General features: G+C 38.5%; 1 protein-coding gene across 2 annotated transcripts in view; it reads right to left on the bottom strand.

Annotated features, from left to right (window-relative positions):
- ect2 (epithelial cell transforming 2) overlaps positions 1-14,875 on the bottom strand; it is a 94,851-nt gene that overhangs the window by 42,010 nt on the left and 37,966 nt on the right. For both annotated transcript variants that reach the window (XM_061883256.1, XM_061883257.1), the window contains exons 7-18: positions 14,657-14,764; positions 14,479-14,552; positions 11,798-11,928; positions 10,932-11,047; positions 10,757-10,819; positions 9,132-9,369; positions 7,767-7,885; positions 3,390-3,509; positions 3,222-3,290; positions 2,704-2,814; positions 324-420; positions 123-204 (exon numbers count right to left, since the gene is read on the bottom strand). In XM_061883256.1, coding sequence (XP_061739240.1) covers positions 123-204; positions 324-420; positions 2,704-2,814; positions 3,222-3,290; positions 3,390-3,509; positions 7,767-7,885; positions 9,132-9,369; positions 10,757-10,819; positions 10,932-11,047; positions 11,798-11,928; positions 14,479-14,552; positions 14,657-14,764 — 1,328 coding nt within the window. The remainder of the gene's footprint in view (positions 1-122; positions 205-323; positions 421-2,703; positions 2,815-3,221; positions 3,291-3,389; positions 3,510-7,766; positions 7,886-9,131; positions 9,370-10,756; positions 10,820-10,931; positions 11,048-11,797; positions 11,929-14,478; positions 14,553-14,656; positions 14,765-14,875) is intronic.

The following is a 14,875-nucleotide window of genomic DNA, read 5'->3' as shown; positions in this document are numbered from 1 at the left end:
TAATTAGCTGTACGATAATTCCCAAATAACCATATTCAGTTTTATCTGTACTTGTGGCTATAAATTGGTCAAATGATCACATAACGGTTGACGGTTACAAACGACACTAAGGACACACTTACGTCATTACTTCTTTCAGCGACTCAATTGCTTTATCCAGTGTCCGTTTATCTGGGTTGTCATCTGACGTGTGCTTCTTTATGTCTGCAAATACAAACGTGGCCAACAAAAATTATTACCCGAAGGTGGCAGAAGAGGTCATTTGAAAAAGGGTTGAAATAATTTCAGTAAGAATGTTGCTTGAAGACACACATAAGAGTTACCATTTAGAAGCAGAGCCACACTAGGAAGTCTCTGTACTGGTCTGATGAGCAGCTCTACAAGTGACTGCCTTCCACATTCTGGCTTGGCCTGGTTGATCTATTGATGGCATTGGAACAAGAACAGCAAGTAACATACATTACATTTGATACTCAGGAAATAAAATTACATTTTATAAGGGTTAGACCCCAGTACAGCACAACGCGTGCCTGCAATTGTGTTTCTATGCTAATTATTACACTTCTATTGTATCATTATACAGTACTACTATACAAAAAAATAACGGAGACAATCTTTGTTCCTCACTGACAATTCAGCCTGTGGTCAATTCGAGGAGATTACAAAACATTTGAGCTAGTATTGATGTTATTGGAACTCCGACAATGGTAGCAGTTAAATGAAGGACGAATGAGCAAACCAAAGAAACTTTATAAACAAGTTGTGACAACGTCACCAACACATCGCCTGTTGCATGGTGACTCTGTCCCAGCAGCTGACGGGCGGACGCAAGTTGCACTTTCAAAATTAAAAACCGCATCATCAAATACTTTTCTCCTCTAACAGCATTGCGCTCTTAAGCGCGCACGGACAGTCCACAGAATTAGAAGCAATTGAAATTAAATGAAACGAAGCAATCGGCTCCGTTTACTCGGAGGGGACATTTTCAAAGCAAAGTCTGTATAGTCGCTGCCATGTTTTCTCGAGCCTAACGGTGCTAAAGCACATGCACAGGTGATTGTGCGCATGATGAGGTGCTAGTGCGCATGCGCTGCAGCGCTTAAGTTTTCAGTAAGGAGTGTTGCCGAAAATGCATAAATAAATGACGTTTTAAGTTAATTAAAGATTTAAACGGTATTACTAACTGTCTGGAATTTTCACCGAGGTTTATCATTTTACTGTTTACCGTTACATCCCTAGTCATGAATAATTTCATACTTGGTTTGCAGCAGTTTAAAGCAGTGGTCCCCAACCACTGGGCTGTGGCCCGATTGGTACCGGGCCGCGGAAGATTTTTTTATTCATTTTTATTTAAAAAATTAAAAAAAAAAATTTGATTTTTTTTATTTTTTTATTAAATCAACATAAAACCACAATATACACTTACAATTAGTGCACCAACCACAAAAACCTCCCTTTTCATGACAAAAACGTCCCTTTTTCATGACAAAGAAAAAAAAAAAAAAGGATTCTGGTCCGCGGGACAAATTATTAAGCGTTGTATCCGCGGATACAAAAAGGTTGGGGACCACTGGTTTAAAGGTAACATATCCCTTCCAACACTACAAGTATCATTCCTCTACCACTAAAACTCACTCAAGAGACAAAAAACATCTTTATTTACTCGGGGTGTGGGGAAAAAAATCGATTTGAATACGAATCGCAATTTTCACGTTGTGAGATTCAGAATCGATTCTCTTTTTTTTTTTTATTGTTTTTTTTATCAATCCAACAAACCGCTACACAGCAATACCATAACAATGCAATCCAATTCCAAAACCAAACCTGACCCAGCAACACTCAGAACTGCAATAAACGGAGGAGACACAAACGACACAGAACAAACCAAAATTACTGAAACAAAAATGAATATTATCAACAACAGTATCAATATTAGTTATAATTTCAGCATAGCAGTGATTAAAAATCCCTCATTGACATTATCATTAGACATTTATAAAAATAAAAATAAAAGAACAATAGTGTCACAGTGGCTTACACTTACATCGCATCTCATAAGCTTGACAACACACTGTGTCCAATATTTTCACAAAGATAAAAATAAGTCGTATTTTTGGTTCGTTTAATAGTTAAAACAAATGTACATTATTGCAATCAGTTGATAAAACATTGTCCTTTACAATTATAAAAGCTTTTTTTTTTCCAAATATACTACTCTGCTAGCATGTCAGCAGACTGGGGTAGATCCAGCTGAAATCCTATGTATTGAATGAATACAGAATTGTTTTGAATCGGAAAAATATTGTTTTTAAATCGAGAATCGCGTTGAGTCGGAAAAAGAAAAATCAATATATAATTGAATCGATATTGAATCCAATCGTGGGACACCCAAAGATTCGCAGCCCTATTTTTTACTCTTATCCTCTCATAAACATATGTACATTTTAATATCTACAACAACCATTAAATAATTAACTTTCATACCAATATTGTCCATGTACACATTGTACATGTACACTCCAATTCTATGTTAAATGTGGCTGGCGTGCTCTTGATCATCGTGCTTTTTTTTCTCTACATTGAATTATTTATATCTTTCACAAATGGCTACCAAATAAGAAGATGGCATATTGTTACAAAATATGTTCAGTGTTTATGTGATGCAAAAGTACATTTTGAGAGTACAAGTTGGAGAAGTGGTACCTTGAGAAAGGCATGGAAGCGTGGCTTTTGTTTTTCACAGCGGACAATAGTATCTTTGCTCATTTCAAAAAAGTTGACAAAGGGTGGGTAGGCTTTCACCAGCTCTTTGGACTATGGAGAGAAAATATGAGAAATTAAATCATTAGAAGCATTTGTTATCAGGTAAAAAGCAAATACAGTAGTTTGGTGTCTTCACAGATTGATTTGGTTAAAAGAGACTACATTTTACTCTAGTTTCAGTCAAACTTTACCTAGTGTGTGGTTATTTGGAGATTAAAACCCACAGATGATGTAACTATGTTGTACCAGTTGCGTATTAAAAATAAAAGTAAATCAAGACATTCACGATGGTAAAGTTAAATCTAGGCGTGTATAAAACAACATATCTAAGCAATACAAAATACTTGGCTGTCTATACAGTATGTATGTCAAATGCAAATATTACTGCACCTTTAATGGCTGAATGTTAGAATCAGTAAAAAATCCCATCTTTGAACAATGTGAAACTTCTGTCTTACATATTGAAGGACAATGTCTCCTATACTCTTGTCTTCCGACCAATCTCTAAGCACCTCCTCCAGGTCATCCTAAAAAAGAAACGACACACAGATCTATTTTTCAATCTTGACAATAAGGTGGTCAAACACTGACAACAACAGTGCAGTATACAAACACACACACATTACCTTTATTCTGGTGTGAACCTCATAGATTTCAGGGATGCTGCCAAATATTGTCTTGATTTCTTCTGGGGCCAGGATGGGTCCACCCACCTGACCTTCTTTTTCTAGAGGAAGCTTGAACAGCTGAAATAATACAATATGCGTATGTTATATGTCAGCTCAAAACAAATACTAAAAAACACAATGACATTTGAGATGCAACATTCAGTTAATTTGGACTGTGGCAATGACTTTCTGAGCATGTTGCTTCCAGATCAGTGGTTCTTAACCTGGATTCGATCGAACCCTAGGGGTTCGGTGAGTTGGCCTCAGGGGTTCGGCAGAGCCTCCGCCACGGAAGTATAGACACATCCGAATTATCGTGTAAATAAAAATTTCTCCCTGTCGACGTATTATGGATACTCCCAAACAATGTTCCCTCTAATTTTCCATCTGAGTTGCAGGTTTTTTGATTGATTTATTGAAACTTTTACTAGCAGATTGCAAAAGAAGAGAATACATTATATGAAACAGTACAGTTGACCACTAAATGGTAACACCCGAATAGGTTTTTCAACTTGTTTAAGTCGGGGTCCACGTTAATCAATTCATGGTAATGTGTGTAAGGTGTGCAATTTGTTGTGAAATCATGCACGGTGTTGGTGTTGTTCTGTGAACAAGGTGATGTTCATGCATGGTTAATTTTGTGCACCAATAAAAAAAACATATGTTTTTCTTGAATTTGAAATTTTTATTTTTTTATTTTTCACTAAAGAAGGGTTCGGTGAATGCGAATATGAAACTGTTGGGGTTCAGTACCTCCAACAAGGTTAAGAACCACTGTTCTAGATACAGCACCATTATATTTGATGTAATTAAGAATACATAGGGTGCTGTACAAAAATAAATGTTACTATTTAGGAATTACAGCCACTTGAGAAGTCGCCCATTTTCATTATACATACATGTGGCACAATTGTCAACATAAACAACATTTCTTTATTTAGTGGGCTGGTCTGAGAAGTAAAATACATCTCCCATGATCCCCGGCCCAGTGCCGGCAAGCAAAACGGAAATCTATTGTAACCTCCTGCTAAGTTTAAAACAGAAGTATGGAAGCATTTTGACTGTATGGTACTGGTAACTGAACTGTTTGGTTTCTCTTAGAAGACGTTTCTCCTCTCATCCGACTAGGCTTCATCATTTCAGTGTCAAGGTTGAAAAACTATCCCTAAACAGAGTACGTGGTCTGCGACACCACGTGTCTCCAAAATACAACAATGTCCTTTAAACCATTCCTAAAAGACTCTGCAATTTGGCCTCCAACAAATAAATTGAGTTAGAAACATTTCGGTCACACAAGGTGACCAGAATGCCATTTGTTTACGACTGAATGGAATGCTAACGTGGGTGATTCCAACTATTTTGGACTGTTGATCCACAGTAATCGTTCTGCCACACAATACCTCAATGCTAATAAGGGGAAATTACACTTCAACGACTGTCGATGGCTTTTGCAGTAAGATTTCTTGTTTGCATCAAACCAATTGTTTTTTCACTAGGATAAGGCGAAACCATCCTTGCCCAGGCACACCCTCCTAGATTTGGACTATAAATATTTGGGGTTTTGGCACCAGCTGCTAGACTAAATCTGACCAATCCAAGTCTAAGACTAGATCTGACTAATTAACTCCATGAGCATGAACTGATGAAGCCTACTTGGATGAGACAACGACAAACCAAACAGTTCAGTTGCGATTGATTGAATGCCCTGAGATTACAATGACATGGATATTCATGGACACATTCTATCAGGGTTTCCTCTAAATGTAATTGATCATGACACATCGCCACAATAAAATACAATCCACCACAATTTAAAAACGAGGGTTTTTAATGTGAATACAAATTTCCATCCATCCATCCATCCATCCATCCATTCATTCATTAATTTTCTACCACTTATCCTTTACGTGATATGTTGTATGAATGTACACTATATGTAGTCTATTATTTATGCATTTTAGACCAGTGATGCACCAGAAAAATGTTGATCACTTAAACAGGATGTTGTGATGACAAACAAAAAGCAGGCGGTTGTCTACACCAGTGGTCCCCAACCACCGGGCCGCGGAATAATTTTTTATTCATTTCTATTTAAAAAAAAAAAAAAAAAAAAACTTATTTTTTTTATTTTTATTAAATCAACATAAAAAAACACAATATACACTTATAATTAGTGCACCAACCACAAAAACCTCCCTTTTTCATGACAAAAACGTCCCTTTTTCATGACAAAGAAAAAAACAAACAAACAAACAAACAAAAAAAGATTCCCTCCCCCACCCGGGCAGCGGGACAAATTATTAAGCGTTGACCAGTCGGCGGATACCAAAAGGTTGGGGACCACTGGTCTAGACCAAAGACAGCATGTCTGCGATGTGTAAGTATTTTAATACATCCATAATATACCCGTGTACAGCGATCTACAAAATGTGAAAAGTGTTTATTTTAAGAGGACGGTAGTGCTCTTTCAAGGAGATGAATTGTGCATGAGGCCCGGTCTCGGTGGTCAAACAGAGGGGCCGCCCGCGTAGCCCATTTCGTGGCTCCGGGGGCCATGTTGGAAAAACGTCACAAGTTGGGCAAACACCAAATGGCTCGTTAGAAGGAAGTATGAAGGAAGGCAAGATTGTTTTATAAATATCTCCACAATGTCTCCATGGTTTGATTTCACACTTTCGGAAGATAAGCAGATCCCAAATACACAAAAACAGGTACCACCAGGTAGGCCAACTTTTGCATAATAGGTCCCAAATATACAAAACCAATAAATAAATAAATAAATGGGTTGTAGTTGTATAGCGCTTTTCTACCTTCAAGGTACTCAAAGCGCTTTGACACTACTTCCACATTCGCCCATTCACACACACATTCACACACTGATGGAGGGAGCTGCCATGCAAGGCGCCAACCAGCACCCATCAGGAGCAAGGGTGAAGTGTCTTGCTCAGGACACAACGGACGTGACGAGGTGGGGATTGAACAAGGGACCCTCGGGTTGCGCACGGCTACTCTCCCACTGCGCCACGCCGATCTGTCTTACCTATTGGTACATTAAACACTATTTCAGAACTACTATCAAATGAATTGACCAGGGCATGAATAATTTTAGGTTTCATCTTACAATAGCGTAAAGCCCTACTTAAGAGCTTTCAGTTTTGGTTGATATTAGCGGCGCCAATGGACCAAAGTGGTAGTGTTTTGCCAAGGGGTGTAAAGGTACACAAAAATTTCGGTTCGGTACATACGTCGGTTTAGAGGTCACGGTTCGGTTCATTTTCGGTACAGTAAGAAAACCAAATATACATTTTTGGGTTATTTATTTACCAAATTTGTAAACAATGGCTTTATCCTTTTAACATTGTGAACACTATAATAATTCTGCCCACGTTAATCCACATTAAACTGCCTGAAGTTGTTGCTTTGATTAAATAAAATGACAAAACCTTTCTTCTACATATAAAAAGTGCAACATTAAACAGTTTCAAGTCAACTCATCATGCTTGATTTATTACAGCATTTGGGAAGCTTGTAGTTGACTTTTATTATGTAAATGTTATATTTTTGTCAAAATGTGATAGCAGGCACAATGCCATTCAAAACTAGGCTGCTACATTACTAATGATTCATGTAACTATTGCTGAAAAATAGTACAATTGCAATAGGAGAGACTATCTATGGAGTTCATGTTAGTTCATGTGAAATAACAGACAGACAGGGCTATGCTGCCCCTAACACACACACACGCACGCACGCACGCACGCACGCACACAGCAAAATGATCCAACGTGACGCTAAAAGCTAATTAGCCTTCACATCACCTCAAGCCAGAACCGTGAGCGAGCTGAACTGCAGTTTAAGTTTCTAGAATGTCAACGGGCTCATAGTGATGTTTGTAATAGTTGTGACTGGAAAGTGTTTTTTAAAATTTGGGGAGGGTACGATGTCCGCTGCTAAACGCACATATCTGCTCGACAATGAAGCATTTACAACATGCGTTCTGAATACGCACTGCTGATTGGCTTTGTATGTAACCAATCAGATGGTTGTGTGGGCGGGACAATGCTGGGTGCTCACTGCTCAGACCGGCAAAAAGCAGAGCAGCTTGTTAAGACTTTAGCTAACAAACTCGTTTGATACACCCTCGTATTGAACCGAAACCCCCGTATTGAAACGGTTCAATACAAATACACGTACCGTTACACCCCTAGTTTTGCCTGAAGGAAGACCACATTTCTCAAAACGTCAAACTACTGTCACGTACATACAAATTGATACGATAATGTCACAATGATTCAGCATGAAAATTAAGGTTAGTAAATAAAATAAAACAGCCACCTGGAGAATGGTGTTGAGAATGTCGACATAGTTGCTTTCAGTTTGATAGAGCTCTTTGGAAACTTGCCACCGTGCTGACTGCTTGGGCAAGACTGCAGATTTTGATGACCTCGTACTCTCTGAAAAAAATCAGGATAGCATTTTGTTGAGACAAAACTCATAAAACTGCATCCGATTAGACAAGAAAATGTTGTAACATGCCACCATTAGCCACCTTTAGTCATTAACGTAACTCAACGCGTTCATTATAAATGCCAGGCTGCTACCCTTGAGCAAGGCACTAAACCCGCCGTCACATTGTACCTCAGTGCATACAAATTGCAGTCGTTTCTTTGTTGCTTAATCATGACAGATCCTCCTCAAAATCATCACATCTTTTTGGTCAAATATATTTTTCGAATTAAACTTAATTTCAGGGCTGGGCAAAATCAAAGTCTCAATTAATCAAACCTTATACTTCGCTTTAGATGAACGCACAATCAACCCAATCCAATCCACTTTATTTATATAGCACATTTAAACAAGAATAACGTTTCCAAAGTGCTGCACAGCCATGTTAAAAAGAATATTAAAAAAAACAATATTATGCTCCACCAATGACTGAATAAAAACAAAAAATTAATAAATATAAAACAATATAAAAACAAATATGATTAAAAACTACTTTAAAGGGTAAAATCAATTAAAACAGTAAAATAGAAATCTAAGTGTATAAAAAACACAGAGGACAGAGGACCACACAACTCACGTAGTGTTAAAAGCCAAAGAATAAAAGTGGGTCTTAAGACGAGACTTAAAACACTCCACTGTGGAAGCAGTTTGAAAATGGAGGGGCAAAGTGTTCCAGAGCTTAGGGCCGACCACAGAGAAGGCCCTGTCTCCCCTGGTCTTAAGTCTGGTCTTGGGCACTACGAGCTGGAACTGACTCTCGGACCTCAGAGCGCGCGCAGGAACCCACTCTCTTCTACTCTACTTATTAGTCAAAATCATCCTTATTGTAGCCAATGTGTATGCAAAAATTGACACAAAATTTCTATGGGTACATCTCCTGGTTTTCCGTCAGCCTTCACACTTTGCAACCCCTGGCTGCCCGTTGTGTAAATGCACAACCAGTAGTTTATTTTTAGGGGTTGGGGTGTTAGTCAAAAGAGAAAGACAATGTGGAAACGTTTTACGTTAGTTACAATCTGTAAATCAGGCCTGGCCAATCGACATGGAGGTTTTGATTAGTGTGATAATGTAATCACAGGTGGCGGAGTAAAAACCCAAACGTTGTACATTTGGTACATTAAATATCTGTTGCCAGGGTAAAAAAAAGGTGAGTGAAACCCATACGTGCATATATAAAAAAATAGAAAAACATACCGATACTGATACTGGCCAAGGCTTTACATGTCTCAGGGGTGTTTGAGATGTCCAGCAAGGATCCCATAGACAGGGAATGTTCTGCTGATGGCCTTTTACGTGGTGGAGGGAAGGGGGAAATCTCTGTCTCCTTGGTGAGCTGAGCAAGTGTGTCCCTCAAACGGCGACGTTTGCGGTTACTATTGGGGGTGGAAATGGATATGAGGGACACAGCTTTCTTCATGGCGGGGCTGTCATTCTGAAGAACAGGGAAACAAATATGAGCATTGTCCATCACCCAAAAGCAAACCATTCATTAAACAAGACTGCTTTTTTTGTTTTGTTATTTTAAATTTTCCTATGTAAACATATCCTTTTGACTAAGTTAATTTATTTGGATCCCTGTTGGCAACAGCAAAAGATGCTGCTATTCTTCCTGGGGTCCGAAAAAAATACAATATACAGAAACAATACAGTGGAATCTCGATTTACGAAACCCTTTATTTGCGAACATTCGCCTTACACCTTTAAATCAAGCCAAATATGCCCGTATGCGAACCATGCCTCTGTGTACAAACACTTCATTCATTTATTTTGTGTCCCGCCTGCAGGCAAAAAGCATGGCGCAGCATTTTTGGGGAGAGGGAGCCCCCCACGTCACTTGCTGTGCAGTACACTACTAATTGCTTCTCTGCGCTTCAGCATGTGAGCCTTTTCTGTGTTTTTTGCCTTTTGACAAATGTTGTACATTTTGCTAACTCAATGAGTCCCAAAAAGACAACAGACCAGCCTAGAAAGAAGGGGGAATTGGATAAAGTAACAAAAAAAAGACTATTAGCGAGGAGTACATTATTGGTGCTCACAACTATGGGAGAATCCACAAAACAGGCTTCGTATCACAGCAAGTTTTAGTTGAACTAAGAACAGACTTTTCTGAAAATATATACCAAAGAAGACTTTTATTCACAGCGGAGGAAAAGAGCAAACTCCCTCCTCCCCTTTGTCTGCTCTATTCTTGTCAGCTCCTCCTTTACCGATGTTAACATAGGTAGATTTTAGTATTTTAAATGTTTATTATCGTAGTAATATGGTGGTTAATGATTTTTGTGATTCCTGATCATTTGTTGGGGCCCCAAAGGGACTTGTTTTCAGAGTAGCGCATATAAAAGACAGCAGCTTGATGTTGTTTTGGCTTGTTGACAAAAAGACAGTTAATCCTTTACCACCTTATGTTTTTTTGACATACAGTCCTGTATAGCACTTCATATTTTTGTTTAAAGTGTATAAACATTCACTAAAACATGGACTTTTTTGAGGCAGAAAGCCATTATTCATATTTACATTGTTTCTTAAGGCGACATTTGCAAATACAAACTTTTTGATTCACAAACCCTGTTCAAGAGCCAATTATATTTGTAAATTGAGACTTAACTGTGTAGTAATAATTTTACAATTCGTTAGGCAACAACTAACAGAACAATTCTCAAAAATTACATGTAAAATAACATACGCTATACACAATAAATGTTCAAATAACATCCAATGACAAAAATCATGCACAGCACTAAAATACCAACAACGTTAAAACAATTACACGCAATGCAACGGCAGTCAGAACAAATTACATCCACTTACAGTAAACTTACCTTTTCATAAAGATACATGGACTCTCCAGCCCGGGCATCCATCTGAATGCTTCCCCAAAACCACTAAACAAAGAGAAATGTAGGTTTAATCAAATGCTTGTGGACTTCCTGTTACTAACGAGGTGACCCAGTTACCCTCCAGGGGATCAAGTGTGTTTAATAAGAAAAAACAAACCTCTTGTTTGACCACAAAGACTTTCTTGGAGGGACAAAATGGCAGCTCCTTCACGGAATTTTCTTCCACAACCATGTGTGTGCAACTTTCACTTTCAACCGTTTGGTAGTTGCCACCTACAACAACATTGCAGAAGAACTGCATTAAACCAGCTAATGTAAATACAGACATTTTACAGTACAGTAAATGATGCCATGTGTAATGGACAAGTGCCAATTAGATGTTGGTTAATGCTGATCTTGATCTTCTCTGTGTAGGCTAATCCATCAATCCATCCATTTCCTACCGCTTGTCCCTTTTAGGGTCGCGGGGGGCGCTGGTGCCTATCTCAGCAACAATCCGGCGGAAGGCGGGGTAGACCCTGGACAAGTCGCCACCTCATCGCAGGGCCAACACAGATAGACAGACAACATTCACACTCACATTCACACACTAGGGCCAATTTAGTGTTGCCAATCAACCTATCCCCAGGTGCATGTCTTTGGAGGTGGGAGAAAGCCGGAGTACCCGGAGGGAGCCATGCAGTCATGGGGAGAACATGCAAACTCCACACAGAAAGAACCCAAGCCCGGGATTGAACCCAGGACTACTCAGAACCTTCATATTGTGAGGCAGATGCACGAACCCACCTTATCCCACCGTGCTGCCCTATAGAGGCTAATACTCTCCATATTTAGTATCAAGTGTAATCTGACCAAGACTTAACAAATATCAAAACAAATATGTAAAATACATATTTTGAATAATTGTATAAAACATTCATGTTTGCCTATGTGACCCCACGTTAGGTATATCAACTGGAATAGCCCGACAGACTTTGACGTCCTTTGATTTGGATGTGAACAAATAATACTCCAAAAACTGACCATGTTTAAGAGTCCTCTCTTCCATATTGGCTCGGTCTTCATCTGAGAAACCCCAGAAACTCAGCGTGCAGTCTTGGAACGGAGGAACTTTGAATTCTGTTCGGAACCCCTCCTCTGCCGCAAAGAAGGACCTAGTTTATTGATAAGGTGGGAGGACAAGGTTGTTGTCAAAATGCAATTTTTTGTAGTAAATCCACCGGTATATGTCTTCAAACAGCCATCGTGTGTGAATGTGGAAATAGTGTCAAAGCGCTTTGAGTGCCTTGAATGTAGAAAAGCGCTATACAAGTATAACCCATTTACCATTTTAATCAGTTGTGTATTTAGGATCTGCATACGTCCTAAAAATTTAAATCAAACTATGGAGTCATTGCGGAGATACTTATAAAACAATCTTGTCTTCCTTTCTACTTCGGTCAAACGAGCTGTTTGGAATTTGCACAATTGGTGACATCATAAATTGGGAAAACTGTCAGCGAATTATCCATATATAGTATGAATGTACCCAGAGTGCCTTGCATGCGTCTACCATTGTAGTCTGCATTGTCGTCAATAAGCAAGGCAAGGCAAGTTTATATATAGAGCACAATTCCTACACACGGCAATTCCAAGTGCTTTACATAAAAATAAAAAGCTATTTTTCTCTCTCTATCTTCTTGTTGTGGAGACAACTGGCTTGTACATGCACATGCATTCTTCGCTGTAGTCATTTTTAATACAAAGTTGTGTATATAGTTGGTAGGAGTGTGGGAAAAAAATCGATTTGAATTCGAATCGCGATTCTCACCTTGTGCGATTCAGAATCGATTCTCTCTCTTTTTTTTTTTAATTAATTAATCAATCCAACAAAACAATACACAGCAATACCAAAACAATGCAATCCAATTCTAAAACCAAACCTAACCCTGCAACACTCAGAACTGCAATAAACAGAGCAATTGAGAGAAGACACAAACACGACACAGAACAAACCAAAAGTAGTGAAACAAAAATGAATATTATCAACAGTATCAATATTAGTTATAATTTCAGCATAGCAGTGATTAAAAATCCCTCATTGACATTATCATTAGACATTTATAAAAATAAAAATAAAGAATAGTGTCACAGTGGCTTACACTTGCATCACATCTCATAAGCTTGACAACACACTGTGTCCAATGTTTTCACAAAGATAAAACAAGTCACATTTTTGGTTCATTTAATAGTTAAAACAAATTTACATTATTGCAATCAGTTGATAAAACATTGTCCTTTATAATTATAAACGCTGTTTACAAAAATATACTACTCTGCTTGCATGTCAGCAGACTGGGGTAGATCCTGTTGAAATCCTATGTATTGAATGAATAGAGAATCCTTTTGAATCGGGAAAAAAAATCGTTTTTGAATCAAGAATTGTGTTGAATTAAAAAAAAATAATAATTTGATTTTGAATCGAATCGTAACCCCAAAAATCGTTATTGAATCGAATAGTTGGACACCCAAAGATTCACGGCCCTAATAGTTGGAACTTAATCCATCTGGACCCTTGCTATGAAAAAGCCAAAATTACAACAAGTATGGCGGGGAAAAGACTCTGTCAAAGTGGAGGCATGTAAATAAGCGCGCCAACAAAATGGCGCATCCTGAACACGCAGCCAGAAAGTGGCTTAAAGGTAGTCTGTAAAACATAATTTATCTAAAATGTTAACCAAAGAACCACCATTACATGTTGTCTCACCTTAAAACTCATTTGTATACTCTAGCCTTTAAATAGACTCCCTTTTTAGACCAGTTGATCTGCCGTTTCTTTTCTTTTTTTCCTATGTCCCACTCTCCCTTGTGGAGGGGGTCCGGTCCGATCCGGTGGCCATGTACTGCTTGCCTGTGTATCGGCTGGGGACATCTCTGCGCTGCTGATCCGCCTCCGCTTGGGATGTTTTCCTGCTGGCTCCGCTGTGAACGGGACTCTCGCTTCTGTGTTGGATCCGCTTTGGACTGGACTCTCGCGACTGTTTTGGATCCATTATGGATTGAACTTTCACAGTATCATGTTAGACCCGCTCGACATCCATTGCTTTCGTCCTCTCCAAGGTTCTCATAGTCATCATTGTCACAGACGTCCCACTGGGTGTGAGTTTTCCTTGCCCTTATGTGGGCCTACCGAGGATGTCGTAGTGGTTTGTGTTGTGGTTTGTGCAGCCCTTTGAGACACTAGTGATTTAGGGCTATATAAGTAAACATTGATTGCTTGATATAGACCGCTGGCAAGTGTTGTCTAAAAAAACGCTATTTAAATCTAATCCGTTATTCATATTATTAAAACAATCATAATATGACCCTTTTATCCTGTTTGGCTTTGAAGATAATTAAAAAGTGAATGCCACCAGAGGGTTAAAACATCTATATTGCTGCTTCAAGGTAGCAGCATATATGATTGGAAAATCCAAGTACTTGTTACATAAATACTAATGTTCCCCATTGGATGTACTGTACAGTGAAAGAAATGAGCATTTTATCACATGCTGATATTTTTTAAGAATTATACCTTTTGTCTCTTTGTGTAACAATAAAACTGCCACTAAACTTCCAGAGTTTCCATATTTTTGTAAGGTGGTAAACCTACATAATATAATCTGCTTATTTCCCCATTGTGCAGGCATATATTTTGTGACATCCTTTAACAAATTTCAGCTTACTCATCATTTCTTCTCTCCCAAGATTTGTATATCCATGATGGAGTGAGGATGGGCGTCCCCATACACACAGCAAGCTAAAAAAAAAAAAAAAAAAAGACGGATTAGACAAAACCGTAAAAGAAAGTGCATATTTATTCTTTTGACTTATAGAGCAGAAAAATTGCATGAGTTTACAAACCCTGTATTTCTCCCCGTGGGTGGAGTAAGCGATGAGGTGCGTGACCTTAGTACTAAAGTCTTTCCGGATGATGCCTCCCATGTGATGAACCAGACCCACCAACTTTTTCTACAAGCGGAGACATGAAGTATAATTGTAAAATGGAGGCAGGTTTAATACACAAACTAGAAAGCATAGTTTTGCAGATAATAAAAGTAAGTTTCTTTCTTTCCCCCAAAA

The sequence above is a fragment of the Nerophis ophidion genome, linkage group LG22 (genome assembly GCF_033978795.1).
Source record: "Nerophis ophidion isolate RoL-2023_Sa linkage group LG22, RoL_Noph_v1.0, whole genome shotgun sequence".
In the NCBI taxonomy this organism is placed as follows: Eukaryota; Metazoa; Chordata; class Actinopteri; order Syngnathiformes; family Syngnathidae; genus Nerophis; species Nerophis ophidion.
This window is presented reverse-complemented; position numbering and strand designations above follow the sequence as displayed.